Consider the following 27,314-nt stretch of genomic DNA (forward strand, 5'->3'; position numbering starts at 1 on the left):
TTTCCGTCCTATTTTCAACCACCAGGTCAGACTCCATCTCTCTTTGGTTTGTCACACTTGCCTCCTACCTGTCATTGTCCCCATCTCCAAGCCATCAGGCACACTATGGCTCCTACTTTATTTCCAGAACACATTACTTCCCTGATTGAAAATCCAAGATGTGCTGGGGATATAGCTCAGTTGGTAGATTGCTTGTCTCCCAAGCACAAGGGCCTGGGTTCAATCCCCAACACCAAAAAAAAAAAAAAAAAAAAAAAAAGAAAGAAAGAAAGAAAGAAAAAAAAGAAAATCCAGATGTTTCCCCATTGCCTGGAGGTACTGACCCTGGCATTTCCTAATTCATCCATAATTGAGTCTCAAAGGGCAAAACCCAGTTTTATATTATACCTCTTAGCCCCATCTTAAGCAGTTTCTCAATCTTTGGCCATTATTGTTCTTCTCTCTATCCTTTTAAGACATTTTCCCCTTAAACACTCCTCCCTATGAAATTGTAATATATGTTATATACTGTATATGTGTTTGTTTTGTGGCACTTCAGAAAGCCACAAACCCTGTAAATACCTAAGATTACTTTGTTCCCATGGGTCAGTTTCCACTCTGAGAGGCCATATCACTCTACCCACACACACTATCATTGAGAATGCACATCCCAGAATGATTGTCAACCTGAGATCAGAAACAGATTCCAATTTCTGCTCTGAGATACATAAGCTGTGTGACTATGAGGAATATATTCAACCTCTCTGATCTTCAAAATTCCCAATTAAAAAACCCGAAAACTTTGTTGAAACCACATCGTACTCCAATTCTCCTTCTGCCCAAGCCTATTTCCCTCCCTTTCCTGTCATAAATGCTAATGACAAGAGCACTCCTTAGAAACTTCCCATACTTTGAGTTCTGTCTCAAAGTGTGCTTTCTGGGAAGCAAAGTACGGCTGCTCTCTATGTACTACTGGCACAGAGGCAGGCTCCGGGAATGTGAAACCTTTCCTCCCTTCCTATTCTGATCTGCCTCCTGGGCTGCTGCTTGCACTGCAAATTGCTACACATGTTGGATACTTTCCTCTGTTCCCAAGTGTCCTTCTTCTTGAAGCCTTTGCTGAGAGCCTGCTTTTCCATGGATGAAGGGTAACTGCCTCCTTGATGTTCCAAAGCATTTTCTATTTACCTCTCTTGGCACTTACCTTGCCATACTGGCACAGAGTAGGCAGGGATGGTTGCTAAATGATTAGCCAGTTGTCCCTGTCTAGCAGGACATCTTCTGTTGTCAAAAGCTGGTCCACCCTCTGGAGCCCATCCTAGCTCAGAGAAGATGTGTCATTTCCAGATCACAGCTTCTGCCCCCACTTTGTTTATTATGTTTCAAAAAAATCACTAAATAGCACAACATTTCACTTTTGTTAAAGGCCATGCCACAGAAGGCATTGAATGATAAGAGTTTGGGCTTAGTTGGTGGCAAGGCCAACTGCTTTGGAAAAAAAGGAGCAGGAGAGCTGGGCATGGTGGCACAGGCTTGTGATCCCAGGTACTTGGGAGACTGAGGCAGGAACATCACAGGTTCGAGGTCAGGCTGGGCAACTTCATGAAAACTTGTCTTAAAATAAAAATTAAAAAGGGTTGGGGATGTAGGTTAGTAGTGCATAGTATTTGACTTAGCTTTTAGAAAGTAATTGGTGTCCTTCCAAGGACAAGCCTACAGGAGTTAGAGTGGTGATTCCCAAACTGGTCTGCACAATGGAACCACCTGGACAGCTTCAAATACTGATGCCTGTTTCCCCTGACCAGAGACTGGTTTTGAATGTTTTAAAAGGAGCTTAGATAGTTTTAATGTGCAGACAAGTTTGGGAATTTCTGGGTCATAGGATTCTTGGATATTAAGACAGTAGAGACTGTGTAGATTATCCTTCAAAATCTGGCAGTAAAATGACAAGAGCACAAAGAAACTTGACTAGAAAGATGCCAGGAAGGTGAGGGTTGACTTAGAGCCTTGTTAGTTGAAGGGAAGATTCGGGAGGCAGTGGAGATTGAAGCTCACAGACACAGTGGAAAGTTTCTACAGTCTTCCCTGGAGTGATGGGTCAGTAGCAGAAGTGTAGGGTTTTATTTTACGAGGGAAAAAAGGAAAGACTCTAATACAGGAAGCATTTTGACATGGACCAGAACCACATTATGCCTTTCATGGACTCTGGACATTTTTGCCTTGTGGACCCTTCTGCCATTAAAATATATATATATATGAAAAACTACATTTTATAACCATATTGATGTGAAGACAAATACTACATTTTAAAATATTTTCTTTGGAGAGTTCTATTTTTTGTTATTTTAAATAATTATGCTATTTTATTTAAAAATAAAAGTCATGTAAGAAATACAGAAAAAGCAAATATGTTCAGCAAAGAGCCGATGTCACTTAATTCTCTAGAAGTTTTCCATTGCACCAAGATGTACTTTATGCTTTTTAATTCCTGTGCATCTCCATGTTGATATCAAAATTTTGTTTGGCTGTTAATGGTGCATTATAGTTATACATAATAGCTAGATTTATTTGGACATAGTCATACATGCATGGAATTTACTTTATGGAAAGTCCTAATTTTAAAAGATATCAAAACATTTTTGTGGATCTCTAAAAAGTTCTAATTTTAAAAGATATCAAAACATTTTTGAGGGCCCTAGTCACTCTGCCAGCTACTGCCTAATAGATAAGACAGCCCATATCACAGAAAGAAGTTGAGAGAAGACCTATGGTGTAATCTCAGTTTTAATAAAGTCTGACATGCCATCACCTACAGAGAAGGAGCAAGGCAGGGCTGGACAAGAAGAGGGGGCAGATTTGGAAGAGCTGTTGGCAAAGGAGAAAGGATGCCAATGAGAGGGTTGCCAAGCAACAGCAGACAGAGGGAAGCAGGGAGGCTGCCAAGCTGGACCTCATGCTGGAACTGATCCATCCTGTTTGTAACGTTATTCAGCAGTTCTTGGTACTCCTGGAAGAAGTGAGCTAGCAGATGCTTTTTCACCTCCACAAGGCCCTGGGGCATCCCTCCCAAATTAGATAGGATTATTTCTTTTCTAAATATCCCAATGTCTCTCAGTTGCCTATGGAATAAACTAAAAACCCTTTAGTATGGCACCAAAGGCATTAACAATAAAGTTTATTCTTATTTTCTAACATTCTGAAAGCAAGCAGTAATGTTCGTTAGAGAAAACATGGAAACCACAAAGGAATAAAAATTTAAAAATAAACATTATCCATGGTCTTCTAGCCAAAGACAACTGCTGCTGATAGTTGGGGATTGTTCAATCGTTTTTTTTTTTTTTTTTCCTACTGTACATCTTTTGTTTATTGTATGGCACAGCTGAGACCGCGCTATACACTTGATATTAAGGAATGAGTGTAATTTTAGGCAGCAGCCACAGAAACTGTGTGCAAAATAAAGAATGTAATGATTCCTCTTTGCTCTGCTTTAGTCGGGCTCCCTGAGGAGTGTGAAATTTGAGGCCGAGTTCCCTTTTTAAGAGGTGGACCAATGAAGTGGATCACATTAGAGGCAGGAAAAGAGCAATGTAAGGCTTTTCAATTTAGTTCTGGCCTCTGATTTTAATTTCGTCTCCCACCATGTCTGGCCTTACCTCACCTTGTGCAAGCCACATTACCTACAAGTTCCCCAAGCATCCAAGCATTTAAGTTTCTCTGAATTCTTTTTGCTTAGAATATTTCCTTCTTCCCTCAAAGCTCAGCTTTATGAGAATCTCAACCACCACCCCACAGAAGAATGAATCATTGTGTATTCTCTGAGCACTTCCAGGATTCTCCTATCACTGCTACCCGGCAAGTGATATAAGAGTTGTTTTTGCATGGCTTTCTCCCTGAGGGCAAGAGCATGGCTTATTCAATTTTATGACTCTTTTGTAAACCTTCTGAGGTTCCTGGAAAATATCATACCTTTATATATTCAGTACAGGGGATTGAACCAGGGGTGCCTTACCACTAAGCTACATCCCCAACCCTTTTTTTATTTTTATTTTTTAAATTTGAAACATGGTCTTGCCAAGTTGTGTTAGGGCCTCGATAAGTTACTGAGGCTGGCCTTGAACTGTTGATCCTCTTGTCTCAGCCTCCAGTCACTGGGATTATAGGCTTGTGCCACCCCACTTGATTTATATTTATTTTTATTCATTATACCTACCTTGTTCCAGAAATGATTTAAAAAGGTAAAAGATTACCAGGATACCTAAAATAAGTCCAAAAACTATAAGAAGGGTTTATTTATTTATTTTTATTTCTATTTATTTATTTTTTCTAATTTTCTTTCTTCCCTCCCCCTCCCCGCCCCCCAGTACCAGGGATTGAACCTAAGGGCTTTCTACTACCAAGCTACATCTCCAGTCCTTTTTATTTTTTTTGTTTTGAGACAGGGTTTTGCTAAGTCACTGAGGATCTTGCTAAGTTACTAAGTCTGGCCTTGAACTTGCAATCCTCCTGCCTCCACCTCCAAAAGTTGCTGAGATTTCTGGGTTTGCATCACTTCACCTGGCACAAGTAAGAGTTTTAAGAGGAAGGCAAAAGAACAGAGTGGCAACAAAATAAAAATAGAAGATAAGTTATAATTGTAAGTGATCACTGCCACACTGGCTTTTAGAAGGCAGCAGTTAGCTGGAAGCTTTTTTGAGCCAGAGTGAAGGGGTTATAATGGCAGAAAATAAATAGTATATACATAATAAAGATTGTTATGAGATAAGCTGAGTCAATATATGTAAGGTCATATATCAATGTTAAAACATGAGCACAGTAATTACTCAAGTGTTAGTTTTCATAATTATCCTTAGCATCCTTACTATTACACATCAAGCACTATGCTTTGCAGAGGACAATGAGTAGAAAGGAATTTTTTACAAAACAGGCAAAAATACTACCATCTGTTTGTTGCATGCCTCAGAATTACAAAAGGAGAATAGTAGCCAACATGTAGCAAGCTATTTTCACATATCATGTGCTGAATACCATGCCTACATTATCTCCTCTAATCTTAACAAAGCCCTAAGAAACCAAGAGACACACAAGTTGACCATGTGCCTAAGTTTATCCACCTGTCATTGACAGAGTGGAATTTGAACCCAGGTTTTCAGTCACTGCTTGGTCTATCCAAGGGGTAGGAGAGATTTTTTTTTAATATTTATTTTTTAATTGGACACAATATCTTTATTTTTTTTTTAAATTTATTTTTATGTGGTGCTGAGGATCGAACCCAGGGCCTCACACAGGCTTGGTGAGCACTCTCCTGCTGAGCCACAACCCCAGCCCAGAGAGATTCTTTATGAAACTTTTATTAGAGAACAGAATTTAGTCACATGCTGCTGAAATGTTTGCAACAATAATCCTTTGAGGTCTTGACAGTTCACAGATATTTTCTCCCCAAAGGTGTTGTTATCCCCTTTTACATTTGGGTAAACTGCAGTTCAGAGAAGTTTTTTGTTTTTGTTTTTGTTTTTACCCAAGATGACAAAATTGGATTCAAATCCAGATTTAACCTCTTTCTACAGCCTAGGTTCCTCCACTAATGAAAGTCTAGTAATAGAAAAGGGGTTGTAAAAGATAATAAGATCTGGATATCCCATCTTTTTACTGATCTGTATGGCACAGAGCAGAAGTCCAATAATATTTTGTTATATATGTGATTTAAGCAGGGAAGATTGGCAAAGTGGACACACCGAAGATGGGGGGAGGGGTGGAGGAAGGATGCCTATTAAGGTGCAAATGCAAATGAGAACATTCCTGACACAATTCCCCAGGAAACCAAAGTCAGGAAGAACATTCTGTGTTAACAGATCAAGGAAGGACCAGGTGACAGACTCTGGAAGGGGGTCAGTAAGAGGAAGGAGAGTGGGAGAACACCATGCTGTTTTTAGGGAAGGGTCTGCCATCTCTGAGGAACGACAGTGCCACATGAACACAAAGTGCAGGGGCTTACAATGTTTGTGGATAGTCCAGTAGAGAAGAAGTGGAAAGGCACGGAGAGGCATGGCAATGGAGAATTGTGAAGTCAGGCTTCATGGGTACAACCTGGCTGTGAGGACTACTGTCACCATTACGGAAAGAAGGCAGAAAAGGGAGGAGAGGAAGACAGTAAGCCTGCTGCAGAAATCATCATGGAAGACAAAAGCATACCCTGGTTCTGCAGGTGCATCCGTGGTGTTGTTCAGAGAAACAGAACCAACAGAACATGCATAGGGAAGTACAACAGAGGAGACTTATGGGGACTGCCTCACAGTGAGACATCTCATCATCTGCTGTCTGCAGGCCCATCGTGCAGTTTAGTCCAAAGGCCTAAGAACTAGCAGAGCCAGCCAATGGTGACTCCCAGTTTGAAGCCAAAGTCTGGCAACCAGGAAGGAGGGAGGAGTTGTCAATGGGACAGAACTCACACTTTTTCCATCTTTTTGTTCTACCCAGGCCCTCAACAGATCAGATGATCCTGCTCACATCTTTACTCAATCTACTGATTCAAATGCTAATTATTTGCACTTGACACACACACACACACACACACACACACACACACACACACACCTATCTAAACCTCCCTTAGCTGGGTCAAGTTAACACATAAAATTAAACATCACAGTAGGTACCAACATTGACATCATATTACATGGACTCCACAAGGAAAAGATGTATGAGGGCAGGGACGGGGGTGTAGAAGGTCACTGAGGATGGGCCATGGTCATCTTGTTCATTTTTATATTTTATGCAGAAATCATTTCTGGCTCCTAGTAGTTCTTGGGAGAGCTTTGCTTAATTCAATTGTAATAACATTATTTTGTTCTTATGTTAATAGAAAAGTATCTTTAGGATGTTAATTTCTAAAGTGTCTTAAAATAACTAGAACATCTTTATTATTCTAAAGTACCTTCTTTTCTCCATTTGAAATGACATTTATTATTCACTTTAAATTGTAAGACTAACATATGCTTAGAACTTACAGAATATTGCATGTACTAGAAACAACCAACCAAGCGAACCATAATAAATCTCCTACAACCTCATTGTCCTGCAACACTTTTTTTCCTGGACTTTTAAAGTACACTTACCTTTTGCAGATTGTTTTTATGTTATTTTCACTCAAAATGCTCTGGGTATTTTCCTATATAAATACACTTCTTCCATTTCCATTTTAGTGGCACATATTAGTCTATTGTCTGAAGATACTATTATTTACTTCTTTACTCTTTGATGAAATCATTTTCCTTTGCTATAATAAACTATACTGTCATAAACATCCTAGTATTTAAAATCTATGTGAAAAATGAGTAATTTCCTTTTACTAAATACTGGAATAAAGTTTGTTATATTTTTAAGCCTTTTTATATATATTGTCAAGTTCCTTTCCAGAAAGTGAAACCAATTAACACTTCTGCCAGAAAATTGTACATGAGAAAGCCTACACTCCCACAGTGTTCAACAGAGTGCTCTTTTGTCTTTTTCTTAAATATTTGAGTCAATCCATGGACAAAAATACATTTTTAAAATTTGCTTTGTTTTTAAAATTAATGACTCTAAGCTTTTTAAAAAATATATGCTTATTAGTCATTTGAACTATATATATTTTTACTTTTTTTGTGGTACTAGGGACTGAAACCAGGAGCAATTCGCCATTGAGCTACATATGTACCCCTTTTAATTTTTTATTTTGAGGTAGAGTCTTGCAAAACAGCAGAAGCTGACTTCAAACTTGCAATCCTCCTGCCCTGGCCTCCTGAGTTGCTGTGATCACAGGCAACTTTTGGGACCCCCAAAAGACCACCAGAGACCCATAATGGATGTAAGCATGGGTTTTTTGCAAGCTAGCTCAGCCCTCCGCGCACACACAGCAACTGGTGACGCTGAGAGGCCCGAGCCCAGGGTTTGCAGCAGTTTTATACATTCTTTGGAGAAGGCAGGGACCCCCACATACATCATAGCATCTCTTAGCAAATCATCACACATGGCGGGAAAATCAAATAACAACTCTGAAACATGATTAGCACATTCACTGGCGGGAACAAGTTGGGTAGGGGTGATTGGTTACGACAAGAGGGGGATTCATTTGAACTGATTGGTTTAAGCCAAGAGGGGTGTTCATGCTGAATTACAAGGTTTCCCAACATGTTATCAACCACCATAAACTACTGGGAGGGTCATCTGGCATCCCAGGTATTTCCCTGTCTCATGCTGATTGGTGGCTGCTACGGGGTTGCTGTGGTTCCCCACCTAGCCTGACTGAGTCAGGGACACCTGGTGCAGCAGATCTCTCCTGTTATTTGTAGATAAACAACTTAGCAGGGTGGGAATGTGCCTAGGAGCACTCTGTGGGTCTTTCCAAGGACTGTAAGGGTCCGGCGGAGCGTTGGAGGGAGAGACCACACAAGAGACGGGCCTCATGCAATTGGTAAAAGGGGATTTATTGAACCAGCATGCTGGGGCTCAAGGCTCACTCAGGTAGGGAGAGCAGCCCAGAGCCCAGAGCAGAGGTCAGGCAGAGCTTAAGTACACTTTTTGGAGAGGGTGGGGGGCTTTGCATACATCAGAACAAATCATCTTGAGGTGCGGGAAAATTGAACAACAACTCTGAGCCATGATTAGTACATTCATTGGCGGGAACAGTCTGGGCAGGGGTAATTGGTCACTACTAAGCGGGGTACACATTTAAACTGATTGGTTTTGTGGCCTGAATGCTTACCTACCAAGCTATTTGGAGCCCATAGCTAATAAACAACCAGGGAATCAATGGAAATATTTACTGGGCAGTTCAGGTATTGTCCTAACAGCTACAGAGATTATAGGTTCCGGGGGTAGCAGAGGAATTTTAACAATACCTGGCCTATTATTATTATTTTTTTTAGCCCAAGCCTTTCAATTTAGAAACCTTACAATGCCCAGTCTTTTACACTTTAACTCAGACTCTTGCAGCTTAGAATCAGCTTAGAAATTTTACCTTTACAGGACAAAGATCATGTCCCTTCTTTGGACAGGCTTTGCTCTGAGATAGAGGCTGGTTTTTCAGTTTCACATTAGGGTGTTTGACTTTTAAAAAATAAGATTGTAGCTAATATTTTTGTCTAATTTCTTTGTCAAAATCCTGAAGATTAAAAAAGTGATTTTTTCCCCAAACATATAGAACAGTAGAGGGAATAGTATATCAAACCCCAATGCACTCATCAACCCATAACATGGATTCAGCAATTATTCACTCATGGCTAATTAGTCTTGCTTCATTCCTGCCTCCCTTCCTCACCCTGTCCCTATATGCCTTTTTGTTGTGGTGGTGGTGGTGGTGGTGGTGGTTGTTAGTAAATTTTCAACATCATATCACTTAATCTGTAAATATTTCAGTATAGAGACAACTGAAAATATAGGTAGTCAAATCACCCATCTTTCCCCTTGTGGCTTCTACCTTTGGTATTATGCTCAAAAAAATCGTCTATTTTTCCAGTTGTCTTTAGTTTCATTAAAAAAACAAACAACAACAAAAAAAAAAACTTTGACCTTTTGGGTCCATCAGAACTGAAACTTTTTCAAATATTTAAGCCACTAAGTAAGTTACAATATCCTTACTATCTTGAAACATTTCATATGTGAAATACTTTTGCACAGGTCATTTTGCCTTCTCTGTCCAGTCTTATGCTGTGGTGATTATTTGCAGGAGTATAGATTTAATATTTATTATTATAAATTCCCTGGAAAACACTACAAATTGATTATTCACTTACATTGTTTTAATGTGCAATCATCTAAAATTCTAAAAAAACAAAACAAAACTCTTAGTATTGCAGCCATGATATTGCTCATTAGTCCCTTAAAATTTGATTTTGCAAGCTCAGCATATAAAAGGCTCTCCATTTTCCATTTTAAAAATTATTTATTAAGGGAGTGGGGATGTGGTTCAGTGGTAGAGCACTTTCCCCAGCATTGGGGAAAAAAAAAGAAAAAGACTTATGAAGTAAAATTTTGGTTGTTACTTAATTATATCCAATCTAATAATTAATAATTACATCTTTGAACATTAAACAAAAGTGATTAGAAATTACCAGAAATATAATTTCAATCAATTAACTAAAATGTTTTGAGTTCTCATGATGTGCTAGGTATAAAATAATGTTTGGTGATGAAAAGAACAAACAAGATGGACACAGTCCTATCTTCAAGTAACTCACAACTCCAGATGCTGTGATCAATTTCAGGTCTGCTGTGAAGAATCCATGAATAGGTATTAGGACAGCTCAGTCAGAAATGCAGGTTTGAGGACATAATCATCCATGGAAAGACCTAGTTATAGGATCTGTGAAAACGTATTTCAATGGGTACTTTGTGTATTATTTCTTTCATTCCTTATCTCTGCAGTGCTTTCTCAGCATTTTGTGGATCTCAGAGCTCCAGCTAGGTTTCAGTGACCTCATTCACAGCACTTTGGATAAGAGCCTGAGGCTGAGAAAGGTTCTGAGAAAAGATATTTTGCTGTCAAAAGCTTTCAGTTGAATGATGGATCTCTCACTCTAATTAATCCATCATAGATCCCCTGGAATGGCCTTGAAGTATTATTTATCCTACTTTTATAATTGAAAATTATAAACTTTTCATTTCTTTACATTTCATACATGTTCGTTTAATAGATAACTCCTCAACAATTGGTTCCATCTTTAGTGATACTTAAATATTTTTCTATGTGGAAATAAGCAGGTTTATGTATAACTACTCTGTTTTATTTTTTTGTTTGTTTGTTTGTCTGTCTGTTTTGGTACCGGGGATTGAACTCAGGGTTACTTAACCACTGAGTCACATCTCCAACCCTATTTTGTATTTTATTTAGAGACAGAGTCTTACTGAGTTGTTTAGTGCCTCAAAGTTGCTGAGGCTGGCTTTGAACTTGAGATTCTCCTGTCTCTGCCTCCCAGGTTGCTGGGATTACAGGCTTGCACCACTATGCCTGGCACTACTGCACTGTTGATCAACAAAATACTCTGTTTCTATTGGGAAAGAGGTTAAGAATAATGTAAACTCTTTTGCTTCTGATTCTTCTATCAGTTAATGTTTAACTAGGCTATAGGTAATGAAAGAAAGACACTACCACTATCAGGCCATAAAGAAATTTGTTTGTTTGTTTGTTTTTTCACATAAAATAAGTCTAGATAAAGACAGGCCGGAGATGGGCAGCTGTTTAACAGTGTCATAAATAATCTAGGGCTGGGGTTGGGCTCAGTGGCAGAGCACTTGCTTCAAGTACTGGGTTCGATCCTTAGCACCACATAAAAATAAATAAACAAAATAAAGATATTGCATCCATCTATAACTAAAAAATATTTTTAAATAAATAAATAATCTAGATTCTATCTATCTTTCTGAACCACCAACTTCAACTGTGAAATTCAACCTCATGGTTGCAAGATGGCTGCTATAATTCTAACAGCAAAGTCTGTGACCCACCCAGGCGGGAACAAAGGAAAAGTACAAGGGGCAAAATCACAGCTGAGTCTGGCTCTATTAAAAGTCTGACTAGGGTTGAGGGTATAGCTCAGTGATACAGAGTTTGCCCAGCAGATGTGAGGCTCTGGGTTCCAGTTTCAGTTCTATTCCCAGCATCACAAAGAAAAAAATATATAGTCTTTCCAGAAGATTCCCCCAGGGCTCTCTACTTAGAGCCTATTGGATAGAATTGTGTCATATGCTCTCAGCAGGAGAGATGGGGTGATTGTGTGACTTAATTGAGAGTACCATTATCCAGAACAAAAATTTGGGCTCTGTTGGTAAGAAAAATGGGAAGAATGTCACAATTCCCACTCACTAAGGGTGACGTTGGCATAAGCTTTGGACCACTTTCATCTTCTTCAAAACTCAATAATACTGCATACACCAGAAGGCACCAGAATTGCTACATTCAATAAATCACTCACTCATTCTTCTTTTTTTTAAAGAGAGAGAATTTTTTAATATTTATTTTTTAGTTTTTCGGCGGACACAACATCTTTGTTTGTATGTGGTGCTGAGGATCGAACCTGGACTGCATGCTTGCCAGGCACGAGCGCGCTACCGCTTGAGCCATATCCCCAGCCCCACTCACTCATTCTTTATCAATTCAGTTAATATTCACCAAGCATCTTCTCTACACTAGTCATGGCAGAAACAATGATGAACAAAATGTAATATAGGGCAATGTCTCAGATTTCATCCAGACAATGAGATTCAGTTTTTAAGCATCAGTATCTTTCTCTTATGGTCCATAACAAATGGATAATTCTCAACACCCAGAACACTAAAATAGAAGACAGTCAAACATGTAATAAAGGGCCAATATTAAATATCAGAGACCAAAATATTCAGCCACATAGCATACTGTGTAATTCATCAATCTTGGCTGGTTTAAGAGGATACAGAGTTACTCCAGGCAGATTATACCATGAACTTGTACCTTTACATTCCAGGGGTTAACTAAGTGACTGATTCATGGTAAATACCCAGTAAATATATTTGCTGACCTGAATGCAAACTAAGATCTCACTCTAACAGAATGATAAGAATTACAGAGAAATTCTTTAAGGTCAAAGAGGATAGCTGGTAATCCCTGACCTTCGCATTTTGTAGGGCAAACTTGTTGTCTGTGCTATATTACATTCAAGTTTCCCAGTGGAAATGTCAGGGCACACTGACATATTTGTAGTGGAGATGTTACAGAGATACTGAAATACTGAACCTTTTAGTCCCTAGTTAGCATATCTCATCTGAGTGGGTCACACAAACTTCACTACTGGCTATATTTGGCATGAAGTGGGAAAGGCTTGCTAGTTCTGCTCTATGGCCCAGAACTTTGGGGTTTTAATTTAATACAAAAATCAGAACAGTCATACCTCCTGGGGAATATGTGTTATTTCAGCCCACCTCTGCAAAGATTCCTAGCAGGATGAGAATAAAAGCCAGTCTTTTATTTATGTGCTTATTTATTGATTGATATTATACTGAATTACATCTCACAAGTCTTTTGTGGAAAGAGATAGGGTCTAAACAAACAAATGTCTGTCTCTTTAATTTTCCACCAAGCTATATTGAATATGAAGGCTTTCTCTCTCTCTCTCTCTTTAGGACTAGGAATTGAACCTAGTATGTTGAGCTGCATCCCCAACCCTTTTCACTTTTTATTTTGTGTTAAGTTTCTGAAACTGGCCTCAAATTTGCAACCCTCTGGCTTCAGTCTCCCAAGAGGCTGGGATGCAGGTGTGTGCCCCTAGGCACGGCATGAAGGTTGTCTTTTCCATCGAAGCACAAAGATATGGACTTGAGATCTCATCACAATCCCCTTTCATGACCCATATGATGTTCAAACCTTGTCAAGAGACAGGTGAGAGGAGTGGTTTGAAAAAGATTGGTCAAGGGATGTGGTAGACACTCTTTCATCTAAGTTCTCAAAATTCTTGTCCTGCATTAGATTAGAAAGTAATGCACTTGGCTGTCACCTTTGCTCCCCTCAGAAACATCACCCTGAACTTTCCTCAAGTTTCATGAAGAGTTGAGATTTTTAAGACACATAAAAACAAACAAACAAAACTTATTGTGAATCTTTTGCTGATACCCTAGATTGTAAGGTCTGAGAGTAGGCATTATCTTACCTTTTGCAGTTTTAACAAACACCTTGGGGTGCTGTGGGCAAGAAAAAATTACATGCATGTATGTTGAGTACAAAAAAAAAAAAAAAAGACCAAAGTAAAGTATACCAACATGCAGCAACCTTTTTTTGGGGGGGTGGGGGAAGTACCGGGGATTGAACCCAGGGGCACTTAATCACTGAGCCACATCCCCAGCTGTCTTTAAAAATATTTTATTTAGAGACAGGGTCTAGCTGAGCTGCTTAGGACCTTGCTAAGTTGCTGAGGCAGACTTTGGATTTGTGATCCTCCTGCTTTAGCCTCCAGAGGTATTGGGATTACAGGCATGCGCCACCAGTCCCAGTTTACAAAACTTTTTTTTTTTTTTTTTTTAAGGAAATCTAATTCTGTGAAGCTAAAATTTGGCTTTAGGTGAACAGTTTCACCAAGTGTGAATAACTTTAAAACAGACTTCAAATATGTAGTCTGAACAGGCTTAAAAATAAAAAAAAAAAAATTTACCAGGTTTTTAAGAACTAAGTTTAAATAGTTCAGAAACACCTAAAAATTGTTTCAGTAGAACGTCTTCAACAAAGTTTTCAAGTTTACTGAAATCAGTATGGGTAAATTCATCTAAATGAGCGTGCTCAAAATTCTTCTTCTAAGAAAGCTACAACAACAACAAAATTCTTCTCCACACGCCAGAGTTAAACCGCAGGTGGAGTGGAGATATGGCAATTTCCGAGCTCCTAGTTGCCTTACTGCCTGCCAGGCCAGGAAAGGACCTCCTGCCAATTCCCCAAAGAGAATTTAGGCCCGCCAAGGCAGGAGGGAAAAGGGAAGTGCAGAGGCTGGATGAGATTGGCACCAGAGCACGCACAGTTTCAAGGTATTGAGTTATGTTTGGAAAAATCATTTAGAGGTGACTGCCAAGATTATAGTGAATTAAAAGATGTGGGGATAGGAAAGATAGTAGAATAAAACAGACATTATTACTATATGTATATATGTGACTACACGACCAATATGATTCTGCAACATGTCCACTAAGAAAAATGAGATTATATCCCACTATGTATAATAGAAAATCTACCCACAAGAAACAGAAAAGACAACCTCACCAAGGTTTATTAAGAAATACATTACGGCCTCGTTACAACAGCTGACCCTTTCTAAGTGTTGATGGACCTTTATTTTATTCTTTTATTTATATGCAGTTCTGAGAATGGAACCCAGTGCCTCACACATGTTAGGCAAGCGCTCTACCACTGAGCCACGATCCCAGCCCAATAGCTGACTTTTATAGATACAGGAATGTTCTAAAAGTGAAGTCATGTCCCTAGAAAGTTAAGAATGTTGCTTCATATGCAGAAACATCTACATGGAACTGGGAAATACATCCATGATTGTCCCATCCCACATCTCTAGTACCCCTTATGGTGCGGACACAGGTCAGAAAGTAGCACAGACACCAAGAGCCAAACACTGAAGGTTCATTTTAATTCCTTTCCAGTCGTTAATTTTCTTTTCAATAGATTCCCAAGAACCACCATCCGACACAAAAACTTGGATTTGGGTAAGGAAATACCAAGGGGAGGGGAGTGAGGGGAACACTCACTCAAGAGTGACGCCTGTGTCCCCCTCCCAGTCCGTTCGCAGTATCAGCCCAGCTGCCCAGCTCTCCGGAGTAGCGCTCCAGCACGAGGCACGAGGACGCGCTCTCCAGGCCCGGGAAGGCAGGCGCCCGCGCCCAGCACGGCGGCCCAAGGCGGGTAGCGGGGAGCCCCGCCCCAGAAGCCGCCCTGCGCGTCCCGCGGGGGCGCCGCGGCGCGGTAACCCGGAAGCGGCGGCGGGCGTGCGGGAGCGCGGGCGGCGCGCACAGCCGGCCCTGGCCGCCGCCGGCTTTGTGTGCCGCGCGCGGGCCCCGGCCGCCCGCGCGTCGCCCGGGCCGCGGGGCAGCCGCTGACCCGCCCTCCCGCTCCTCCCTCTCGCCGCGGGCGGGCCGCAGCCGCCCTCCTTGTCGCGCCCGCGCGCTCCCTCCTCCCCGTCAGCCACCAGCCAGCCGGGTCGCCGGCGGGCGCCAGGCCGCCCGGATGCCTGAGCCAGGCCCCAGGATGAACGGCTTCTCGCTGGGAGAGCTGTGCTGGCTCTTCTGCTGCCCGCCCTGCCCGAGCCGCATCGCCGCCAAGCTGGCCTTCCTGCCGCCCGAGCCCACCTACACTGTCCTGGCGCCCGAGCAGCGCGGCCCCGGCGCGCCCTCCACGGCCCCCGCTCCGGCTCCGGCAGCTGCGGCCCAGCCGGCGCCGCAGCAGCCTGAGGAGGGCGCGGGCGCGGGGCCCGGCGCGTGCAGCCTGCACCTGAGCGAGCGCGCCGACTGGCAGTACTCGCAGCGCGAGCTGGACGCCGTCGAGGTCTTCTTCTCGCGCACCGCCCGGGACAACCGGCTCGGCTGCATGTTCGTGCGCTGCGCGCCCTCCAGCCGCTACACGCTGCTTTTCTCTCACGGCAACGCCGTGGACCTGGGCCAGATGTGCAGCTTCTACATCGGCCTCGGCTCGCGCATCAACTGCAACATTTTCTCCTACGACTACTCGGGTTACGGCGTCAGCTCAGGCAAACCCTCCGAGAAGAACCTCTACGCCGACATCGATGCCGCGTGGCAGGCGCTGCGCACCCGGTGAGCCTGGCGGGGGTCACCAGGCCCGGCTTGCAGCAGTAGACAGGCGGGTGGGGGTCTCCTCGGCGGTCTTCAGGGAGAGGGGCCTCTCATCTCCGACTGGGGCGAGTAGAGAACCCCAGGTGGCTGAGGATTCGCATTTCGTCCCCACTCGTGTCCTGTTTTCACCCTCTTTCAAACCTGCCAGCACTCGGGTTGCTGGAGAGCTTAGATCCCGGCGCTGTGCCGCTGTAGCACGCCCAGGTGCCGCAGGTCTTGGGGCTGGGTCTTTTGTGGCTCTGGCCACCGCAAGTGGCGGCGTGGGGACGTCTAAGTACTGGGCAAAGAGAACCAACTTGTTTCGTGCTTAGTTTGTATGAGCTGGCCATCAAGACTGAAGGTCCTTAGGCAGAAGTGACCTTGGGCAAGACATAAGTCTCTAGACCTCTGTTTCGGCCACGTGAAACAGGAGGCCAGATGGGATGGCCTCGAAGACTTTCTGATTGTGAAGTGTGCCCTTGGAGCAAAGCCTGGGCAGCGTTACAGACAGTTGGGGGGTCGGATGGTATGAAGAGTTTGCCTCCCAGTGGAGCAGAGTAGCTGGCACTGTTTGGACAGGAAGTTAGCTGGTGACCTGGCACCTTTCATAGAGCCTCAGTAAACAGCCCAGAATGAGTTTGAATCATACAGGGGTGGGGAATGTCTTGACCTTGAATTAGTACTCATGGAAGGACTGGAAAGTATTGAGGGCCTTTTTATGTACCAGGCACAATCTGGGTTCATGATTTAGGGGCTAGACCTGGTAACACAAGCAAAAACCTGAGTTTTGTGGCCAAATCAGGTCACCTGCTTGTGCTCCAGTTTAGATGTCAGTCACCTTTCTCACCTACCTCAGCAGTAATTGGTGAAGATACTTGAGGTCATGTCTATACAGAGGTTGGTTTTCTTCAGAGGAAAGAGTCCTCAGAATAAACACAATAGGCACTGTGTTGCTGTAGACCTTTTTATAGTTCTTATCTAAAGCTTGTTTGTTCAACTCATAAGCATGGCCAGTGTTAATGATTTTGTTTCCATTTGTGTTTATACATAGGTTCATAAATTACCCATTGCCTTTCTGGGAAATGGCTTGTCATGTTCTGAAGTCCTGATGGGATGTCCTCATTTAGAGTATATAGCTTTTGGAAATTGGTTTAGGCAAATGAGAATTTATCATATGCTCATGTATTGAGTCAGAATCCACAAGTAGTTAAAAGCCACCTGTTCAGGAAAGGGTTTCAAAAGTATGTGCAGATTGCTAGAATTTGCCATTGGAATAGGTATTAAAATGTAAGGTTGGTTGGCATTAGATCTTTTTTAAGTGAAACATAAAAATTCTACTTTGAGTATGTTATTCAAAAGTTTCTGTAGCATTAAAATGAAAGATTTTCGAAAGAACCCTTGCCCTGAGCAAGTAGGTGTGTCTGAGTTGCCTCATATGTAAGGCATAGTTAACTTCCTGAAGTCTTCTGTCATCTTTAGTTTTGGATTTGAATTATCTTATGGTATTCCCAAACTTTGCTCTCTGATATTTCCAAATTTTGCTTGTGATTCTCAACTAAAATAGGTTAGAATTTAGTGGCTATAAGTGAGAATCTTAGAATTTGAAGAAAACTTACAAGTTCTCTGGTCTAGTTCTTTTCAGACTTTGGATCCTACAGTAAAAAAAAACTTGTTTTACATCTTGATCAAGCACTGTGCTACATATTTAAAGTGAATGTTTCACAAAACAATGTTTTTCCTTATGAGTGATTCACATAGCAGAATGTGTTGTGTTCTGTTTTATTTCACTTAAGAAAGTAAAGAAAATGAATGCTGGTTGTAAGCTGTTAGATGGATTTCCCAGCTCATGCATGGATCCTGCTCTTGTCCACCCACTTCATTTGAAAGAATGATAATCTTACCAGTAATAGGTCTCTTGGCTACTAGTTTAGAATTCTTTACACTGTACCTTGTAGTAATATATTTTACATATATGTGACAGAGTTGTTCTATGAAGCTTAGGCATCCCAAACTGCCTTCCCGAGTCTTTCCTCTCTTTTTGTTTCCTATGATTTTTCTTCTGTAATCTGACCATTGCTGTCCTTTTATAGCTCTGTTCAGGTATTTTGGCAAGAATACCTTCCATACCATGTGTCCATGGTAAGGAACCCGCCTCCTCTTGAACCCCCTTCTTTTCTGTGGAGCTCTGATCTCCTGGTTCTGGTATTGTTCAGAACACTTGATTGGAGAGCTTGCCTTATCCTGAGTCATCTTTATTTCTGTCCTTAGATTATATCCCCAGCAGGACTGTGCTGTGCAGCCCCCATAGAATCAGGCTGAGTCCCTTGCCTCATTTCTGATGCTTATATCTAGCCTTTAAATATGACCTAGTATGCTGAGACTACTGCACCCTGACTGGACCCTAAATGTATTCCCTGTGCTTGCACTTTCAACAGTGTTGTTACTTCTGTTACTTAATTGAATCCCCACTCAATTCAGAGTTCTTAAGGAAAGGGATTCTATCTTGTCTTCTGTGTTCCCAGCAACTGGCAGAAGTGCTTTTAAATAAAAGGCATTCATTAAATATTTGTTCAATGAATTGCATGTGATGGTTACCCTATCAACAAATGGGAAACATTTAATTTTTCTTAAATGTTTAACATTTTTTAAATTGCAAAGAGTTGAATCCTATTTTACTTCTAGAGTTTAATATCCGTACATACAACCATAGACAAAAAGGGGTTCAAATGAATTATCCTGAGGTATGATCCACTTTGGTCCATTATCTTGGTGTTCATGTAACACTGAAGTGTCAGCATTGAAGAACAGAGCAGCAGGTGCCTTGCTATCTCAGTAGGTAAGCCATCAGTCTCATAATCTGAAGAAAGAGAGCAGCAGGAACCCTTCACTTATCTTGCTCCTTGTCTTCTATCCACTACCTGTCTGTGAGGTCTCCTCTCATGCTTAGTGAGTTGCGCAGCCCTGAGTGAAGAACTTGAAACATGAATGCTTTTCAGTGTGCGGTCCCCACGTGGATGCACAAAGCAATGAATGAGTCCCCTCAGAAGAAGGTTAAGATTAAGATGTGCAAGTAATTTACAATAAGGGTTTCATGAGGCAAGAAAGATGATTTGCTCCTTGACCAATAGATGGTTATTTTAAGGATTCATACCATTACTGAGAAGGACATAGAAAGAGAGGTGGGGGGTTGAAAGAGGCAGGAGAAGTGTGGACTCAGTATAGAAGAAGGAAAGTTGGTGTGGAACAGGAAGGAGGGGCAATAAATCTAAGCATGATGGAAAGTGCCAAGATTAGGACATGTTTTACATTTGTGTTATATTGATGGACTTTGTAAGTATGTTGTGAATGGCAAACAATTGAGGGCATGAATTAAAATCACTTACAGGTGTTTGTGAAAAGGGCACTGTAAAATTCAGGACTTCCTTACTGAAACCTGTGAGTCAGGGAAGTAAAGTGATCAATCTGTGTAGGTCAATGGAAGAACACCTGGGTTCAGCTCCCTTGATGCACAACCTTTGAAGATATCTTCCTGGACCTCAGCAGTTGTAGACTGTGCAGAAGTGGGACTGTGATTCAAGTGGGAAGGAATCTAGCTGGTTTGAAAGTATAAACCCAAATAAGCAAACAATCCAAAGAATGAGGTGTAAAGCAGGCAGAGAGGGTTTGAGCTGAGACATTTTAATCAGGAAAAACAGAAGAGTGGGGCATTTGTGATTTAGTTTGTTATTGGTGTTTACCAGTAACACAGAAGTCATCTTTGAAACTTCTATTTGATACTGTTGCCAAAGACGGTGAAGACAGAAAACAAATGCCCAGAGAGGAAGATAAATAAAAGACTTTGTGCCTAGGTGCAAAAAGCAAATTACAAAAGAGTTAATATTTCATTATTTTATTCATTTGACCAATGGACCATTAACCACTAAGTACACATTTAATAATAGTACTGTGCTTATTTCAGACACTGGAGGTTCTCTTTGAGTATCATTAATCCTGACTCTTTCTCCCCACCGCCTTTCCTTCTTTCCTTCCCTCCTTTCATGAGAGGACAGAAAGTCCTCTCATGAAAGCATTTTTAACACATACATGGTTAGCTGTTTTATAACTTTGATGTCTGTGATTCACAGGGTCCGTGACTGGGGAATCCATGTCCCCAGAAGACTGTAGTGGCCGGGGGTGTTGGGGTCCTTGGAAGCACCTTTGTTGATTGTGAATGGTGTTTATAGTTGCCACTCTCAGGGTGGAATTGCCCTGAGAGTAGCAAAACTTGCCTTTCCTTGACATAATGGCATAGCTTCTTTGTTCTCAGTTTTCTCAGAGGGAATACTCTGGGGCCATTAAAGGAAGAGAGCCTAGGATTTCTACTTGACTTAGACTGATCAGAGCCAAGAAAAACAGAACATGTTATAAGTACTATTTGACATAAGATGAAAGCACAATGATGTCTGTAAAAAGGAAATATATTCCTTAGTATCCACAGAAAGTTATTTCCAGGACACTTTGTGTATATCAAAATCCACAGATGCTCAAGTCCCTAGTATTAAGTAGTATAGTGTTTGCATATAATCTGTGGACATCCTTACACATACTTGAATCACCTCTAGATAACTCATAACACCTAATGCAGTGTAAAGGCTACATAAATAGTTGTTGTACTATATTGTTTAGGGAATGATGACCAAAAAAAAGTATATCTGTGTTCAGTACATATACAGTTTTTGTTTTTCAAATTTTTTTGATCCTTGGCTGGTTGAATCTGCAGATACAGAACTTGAAGATATGGAGAAGTGACTGGCAGAATGTTGGTTTGCATTTCTAGGCATCAATATGAGAATATCCTATTAGGAAGAAGATGATTTTTCCTAAGAACAGACCTGATGATATGTAACTAGGGCTGGGCACAGTGGTGCACACCTGTAATCCCAGTGACTCAGAAGGCTGAAGCAGGAAAATCACAAGTTCGAAGCTAGCCTTGGCACTTAGTGAGACCTTATCACAAAATAAAAAATAAAAAGTGTGTATATAGCTCAGTGGTAGAGTGCTTCTGAGTTCAATCCCCTCTACCAAAACAAAACAAAAGTAGGTCACGTATGTTTGGGGGTCAGCTCAGAGCCCTTCCTTCTTTTGAGCCTTTCTTCTCTTCCTTCCTGGCTCTTCAGGCTCCCCTTACTCTGCCATCATGCAGATTTTGTTCCTGTTAGCAGTACCAGAATCTGAGCTTCTGCCTGCATCCCACCAAAACTCACTTATGGTTCTATTTTGAGGGACTGCACTTTTAGCCAATAATCCAGTTGAGAAAGATCTGAAAAACACTTCCATTTTCTGTGTTAATGGGCAATAACTCTTTGATGTGTTCTCTTTTAAGCACATTTGCTTTTATTTAGGGAACTCTTGGAGACTGTTTCGACTAAAACTTACTCTTAAATCTCTAATTGGTGGAGAAAGCATTTTCTTTTCTTTTGCAGAAGTAAATTACATCATACTGTCCTGTGATTACTTAGACCTTACCTTTAAGGTCATTCACGCCCTTCTGCTGCTTTCCCTCCTCACCCTCCAAATTGAGTAACTTCTGGGCTCTGGCCAGCATTGATAATCCCATTTAAGACTTCAAAGCCCGACTTGAGGGATTGCGTGGTTCCCTTTGGTAGTAACTTTACGCTATGCAGACTTTTGCTTAGGCTCATATTGAAATTACAAATCTGTTCCCCTTTAAGAATCCTGTTGTATAGGAATCCAAAATCTCAACACAGAAAAACATAGGAGATTGTTATTTGGATAACAGGGTGATTTGTTTATAGGTGGTTTAGTCAGTTTTTGTGTCACTGTAACCAAAATACTCAATATGAACCATTTAGAGGAGGAAAAGTTTATTTGAAGCTCACTGTTTCAGAGGTTTAATCTTTTTTTGGCTGACTCCATCACTCTAGGTCCAAGGTGAGGCAGAACATCATGTTGGAAGGGCCCAGTGAAAGAGTGTAGAGCATTTCTCCCTTGGTAATGGTGTCAGAAGCAGAGAGGGGAAAGGAAAGATTCACCCATCCATACAAAGAGGGAACCAGACTTGCCCTTAAATAGTGAGCCCACTGTGCAGTGAGGCATAGTCTATTTGTGATGGTGGAGCTGTTGTGACCTAATCCTCTCTTCATAGTCATACTTTTTACTCCTGTAAAAACGGGAATTTTATTTCAGTATGAGTTTGGGAGGAACAGACATTCAGATTAGCTTCAATGAAACATTTGACACTTTTGGTGTCCACATTCCATTATATTTTTGGGGGCGGGGGGTTGCAGATACCAAGGATTGAACCTAGCCCTTTTTATTTTTTATTTTGAGATAGGGTCTCGCGGAGTTGCTTTGAGCTTCAGTAAGTTGCTGAGGCTGACTTTGAACTTGCAGTCCTCCTGCCTCAACCTCTCAAGCCGCTGCTATGCCTGACTATTCCATTGTTTTAAAACATGGAACAATGAAATGTAACCCAACTACAGGAATTTTGAGGTGCCTTCTGTAGGTTTATATTTTGTAACTTTCAAGAGATGCTCTTAGTGCTTTTGAATTTGCTTGTGTATCTATTGAGAGGTTTACTTGGATGGAACCCAGGGGCACTCTACCACTGAGCTACATCCCTATCCTTTTGTATTTTGAGGCAGGGTCTCACTAAGTTGGCTAGGTAGGCTTTGAAACTGCAATCCTCCTGCCTCATCCTCCATAGTAGCCGGAACTACTGGTACGCATCATTGTACATGGTTGAATTTGCTTTTCTTGACCACACTGGGAAACTTGGTAGATTTCATCTGGTTCAGTGGATCTCATCCCTGGCTTTTCTTTACAATTTTCTAGGTTAATTTTTTTTTTTAAATGTATGTTTTAGTTGTAGGTAAACACAATACCTTTATTTTTATGTGGTGCTGAGGATTGAACTCAGTGCCTCACGTGTGCTAAGCAAGCACTCTACCACTGAGCCACAACCCCAGCACCCCCGGGTTATTTTTTTTAAAGTTTGTGATGTGATGTGATGTGTGTGTGTGTGTGTGTGTGTGTGTGTGTGTGTGTGTAGCCAGAATTGAAATACACAAATTTAGAAACATCCAAATGCTGGTGTACAAAGGTTGGCCCCCATAATAACTGGTTAAGAGTGGAAGAAAAGAGGCTGTTAAAGATCTTTGGTGGACAGGATCACTCTAGAATAAACCATATGAGGAGGCAGTAATTGAAAAGAAATATATGTTTGTATTTGTGAGTGTCCCCAGAGACTCACAAGGCAGTGCAGCTGGGATCCCGGAAGCCCTTCACCTCTCTCCAGCTTCCTCTGCCTGCACTGGCTTGGTGTTTCTCAAGTCCTTTTCTCTGCCTGCCTGTCCCCTTGCTTTTTCCAAACCTCTATATTGCTGAGCCCCGCCATCTGACTTCCCTCTGACTTGGTGGCCGCAGAGCTGGCTTCCTTCGTGCTTGGTACCCTTCCTTGGTTCACCCCTTTGTACCTCCAGGTTAGTGACAGCTGGTGCTAGAGCAGTCTAAAGAAGCATGGCAAGTTGGTCAGGAGCCAGGGGCAGGTAAGAATGTCCAGATGTCTCTGCTACTCTGGCCTTTCTGTGAGTCACATTACTTCCTCTGAGGAGGAAGTGGGCTGTAGGAATTGGATCTGCTTGCCATTCAGCTCCTATAATGTGACACAAAGTTCCTTCTGAAAGGAGAGCTTCAACCTTGAAGAATAGACCACAATTAATTCTTTAAACCAGGTCAGTAGAACAGTGACATCATTGCCCTTTTGTGACCACATGTGTAGGCACACATTGGAAAACTGGGAGCCAAGGCTGTAGCAAAATAGGTCTCTTGCCTTTTGGTGCCTCTTCTCCTATCCTACCACACATGCACCGTCCACCATGGACTGCCAAAAATGGCCTGTGGTGTGGACACAATTCTGAACAGCCTGTGGGGCAGGGAGGACAGGTCAGGCATTGGATAAAGAATGCAAGCAAGAAAGGGGCTGAGGCTGTAGTTCATTGGCAGAACACTTGCCTAGCATTGGGTTCTATCCTCAACATCACATAAAAAAAATAAATAAAATAAAGACATGCTGTCCATCTACAACCATTAAAAAAAAATGCAAGAGAGGGCCAAAGGCTGAAACTGCACAGTGCAAATGGATCTCTGTGTGACTCAGCTTAAAGATCCAGGGTGTGGTATGACTTAATGATTTATTTCTTCATTTAGGTGATTTACAGCTGGAACTGGTTTCTGACTAAAACTGGTAACCCAGGCAAGGTCATTTCAAGGGTAACCTGGGGAGGAACATTCCCTGCAGTTCTTACTCTCTGTGATGTATTTGGTACTGAAGGGCAAAGGATTTAGATAGATAAACTTGGGTTTAGGTCCTGCCCGTGCCGCTTTATTAGTTGCTTGTCTCATCAGGCAAGTCTCCTAACCTTTTCAGACCTTAGTTAAGATAATAAAAATAATGATAAAGCAATAATAATCTTGGTGCAGACATTTCATGTCAGGTGCTTAACAATGTTGCCTTCCACACAGTAAGGGCTCAATGAATGGCTTGTTGTGTTAGAATTTTTGCTCACACTGTTGGAGCAGTAATAACCAGATGCTCAGATCAAGCTGAAAACCAGACGCTAGGTCATAAGGAGAGGAGCCAAGCTGTAGATTTTGCTTCTTTCCCTATTGTTTGTAGGTAGAAACAGCTAGGTCAAGGCTGGCTGAATGGGTCTGCACATAGAGGAACAGTAAAGATGTTTTGGTTTCATTTACAGCTAAGGAGAAAGAAGTTCTTTGAATTCAGTTGCTTGTGTCCTCGAAAGCTTTGAGGATTGATTACATTAGTATTTTAAATCTGATAGCACTTCATCTCCCAAGGTGTTTATATCCCCAAAGGAGATCTTTAAAGGAGAGGAAACCCTACCTGTAATCCAACACTTGCCATTACATTGCAAACCATTCTGCACCTGCTTCCTCCCCTTTGTGTCCAGGCTTAGCTATGGGATTGGAACAGGAACCAGAGGCTTCTTCATCATGGGGTCAGGAGTGGCAAGGACTGGAAGTGAAACTCTGTCTCCTCTGCACCAGAACATTCTGGTTGCTCTTTACTAATGGGGCAGCCTTAATCAGATAGAGCTGTCCTCTTTTACCAAAGAGGGCCAGCAGACCTGCTTTTAAAATATGAATGCTCCCATAATGCCTTACACCTTAGATTCAAGTGGAGTTTTCAAGACTCTGTAATGGAGCTCATTGATAACTTCCACATTATTGATTCACTTTAAAGTGTTAAAGGACCATGGCACCATGGTGAAATTGGAAACCTCTGTTTCCAGGAAGTCTAGGTCATTCAGATCCAGGGCTCAGTCTAGTAGTTAACTGGTAGGTATCATTTACTTGCTGAATCACTGAGAAAAGCCCGTCCCCAGAACTTCTTGTTGTCAGAATACTGTGCACATTTTCAAAGAAAAAAGGAACACAAAGAACCCCCAATATGGATTATTCATTTGTTTTCTTCATTTTACATTTTTAAATGGTTTTAACAAAATCTGGGCAGTTATTCAGTGTGTGGGGTGTGTGTATGAAGTAAGCTCATTCAGAATATATCCACAGAGAGTGAACTTCTAGACATTAAATATAACTCTACTAGCTAGAACCTCATCATTATGGTTGGTAATCAAGACAGTCCAGCTTATCCAGAGCTGTCTTTAGTGATTGTCATGGACATAACAACCTGTGCAATAATAATTATGTTGACTGCAAAGGTCTGTGTTGCCAGAACAAGCTTTTTGTGTGCTGGTTGACCTTAAATATTTAATTTGTTTGTATTATCATAAATTACTCAAGGATATTTCAGACTCAGTGGATTACCATGATGCTGAACTATTACTGTTGACCTTAAAACTTTGTAAAACTTGTTCTATTTTAGTTTTAACATATCTGTTAGGAAGGGACTATTCACAGGCTAATCACTTCTAAGCACATTTTATATTATATAAATAGGCTGGGTGCAATAAATAAGTTAAAAAAGTAATATGTGCTGTCATATAGTTAATTGGAATAAAATAGTTTTTCCTACTAAAAACGTCAATAAAATCCTATAAATATAGATTAGGAATGTATCAAGCTAGAAATAAAATTACAGGGAGGGATAAAATAGTTTGGGCTGTCATCTGTATTCAGGGGACTTCTCTGTCCCTGAAGCTCAGTGGTAGCTTATAGTCTGAAGAGTCTGTCCATCTCTGGACCATGTCCACTGGGCAGTCCTGCCACACTGTGGGTTCAGTGTACTGTCAACACAGCTTTCACTGTTTTGACCATTAGTGTGCTCACTTCCATTTATTCAGGCTCCAAGTTAGAGGGCTCCTGGTACCTTCCCTCCTTCATTCACACACCCCAATAGCCCCAAGTTTCTATGGTTTTTCCTTTGAATGTTTTCTCCCCCCCCACACACACCTTCTTCCTTTGATCTAGGCCTTCCCAATTTCCCCCATTCTTCTCCAAGTGGGCCCCCAGCCCTGGGGGCAGGCTTAGGTCTCTTGACTGCCATTGCTCTCTTCTTCTTCTCAGCTCCTGAAAGTATAAAGCCTGGCACAAGAGGAGCACTCCTTGAAAACTTGTTGAGTAAACAAATGAATAAGTTGATAGCCACAGAGCTCACAAACTTCAGGGTTGGAATTATCTGGGGAGGGGGATACTTGTTAAAATATATGCTGGGTGAGGCCCTAAGCCACTTGGCGAGATCCTGTCTCAGAATGAAAAAGGGTTGGGGATGTGGCTTAGTGATTGAGTGCACCTGGGTTCAATTCCCAGTACAAAAAAAAAAACAAACAAACTAGGCTCCATCCATAAAGGCTACTAGAGAATAGGTGAAGCAGGCCTAAAGTAAACCATTTTAAACCAGCAGGCCCCATGTAAAGGTCAGTTCCTCTGTATTTTAGGAGCCCTGGGACATGTAAGCTCTTGAGGAGGCAGTTAGAATACCTCATATGGTGACTCAGGGTTGTATATTACCCCCTCTCTGAAATTTG

General features: G+C 41.6%; 1 protein-coding gene across 2 annotated transcripts in view; it reads left to right on the forward strand.

Moving 5' to 3' along the window:
* Positions 1-15,510: 15,510 nt before the first annotated feature.
* Positions 15,511-27,314, forward strand: part of Abhd17c (abhydrolase domain containing 17C, depalmitoylase) — a 54,654-nt gene continuing 42,850 nt past the window's right edge. Inside the window, exon 1 of one of the 2 annotated variants that reach the window (XM_078051092.1) lies at positions 15,511-16,287. In XM_078051092.1, the coding sequence (XP_077907218.1) occupies positions 15,704-16,287 (584 nt within the window). In that variant the 5' untranslated portion in view covers positions 15,511-15,703. The remainder of the gene's footprint in view (positions 16,288-27,314) is intronic. The other variant, XM_005320211.4, reaches the window with a different exon arrangement.

This window comes from Ictidomys tridecemlineatus, chromosome 5, assembly GCF_052094955.1.
Source record: "Ictidomys tridecemlineatus isolate mIctTri1 chromosome 5, mIctTri1.hap1, whole genome shotgun sequence".
NCBI lineage: Eukaryota > Metazoa > Chordata > Mammalia > Rodentia > Sciuridae > Ictidomys > Ictidomys tridecemlineatus.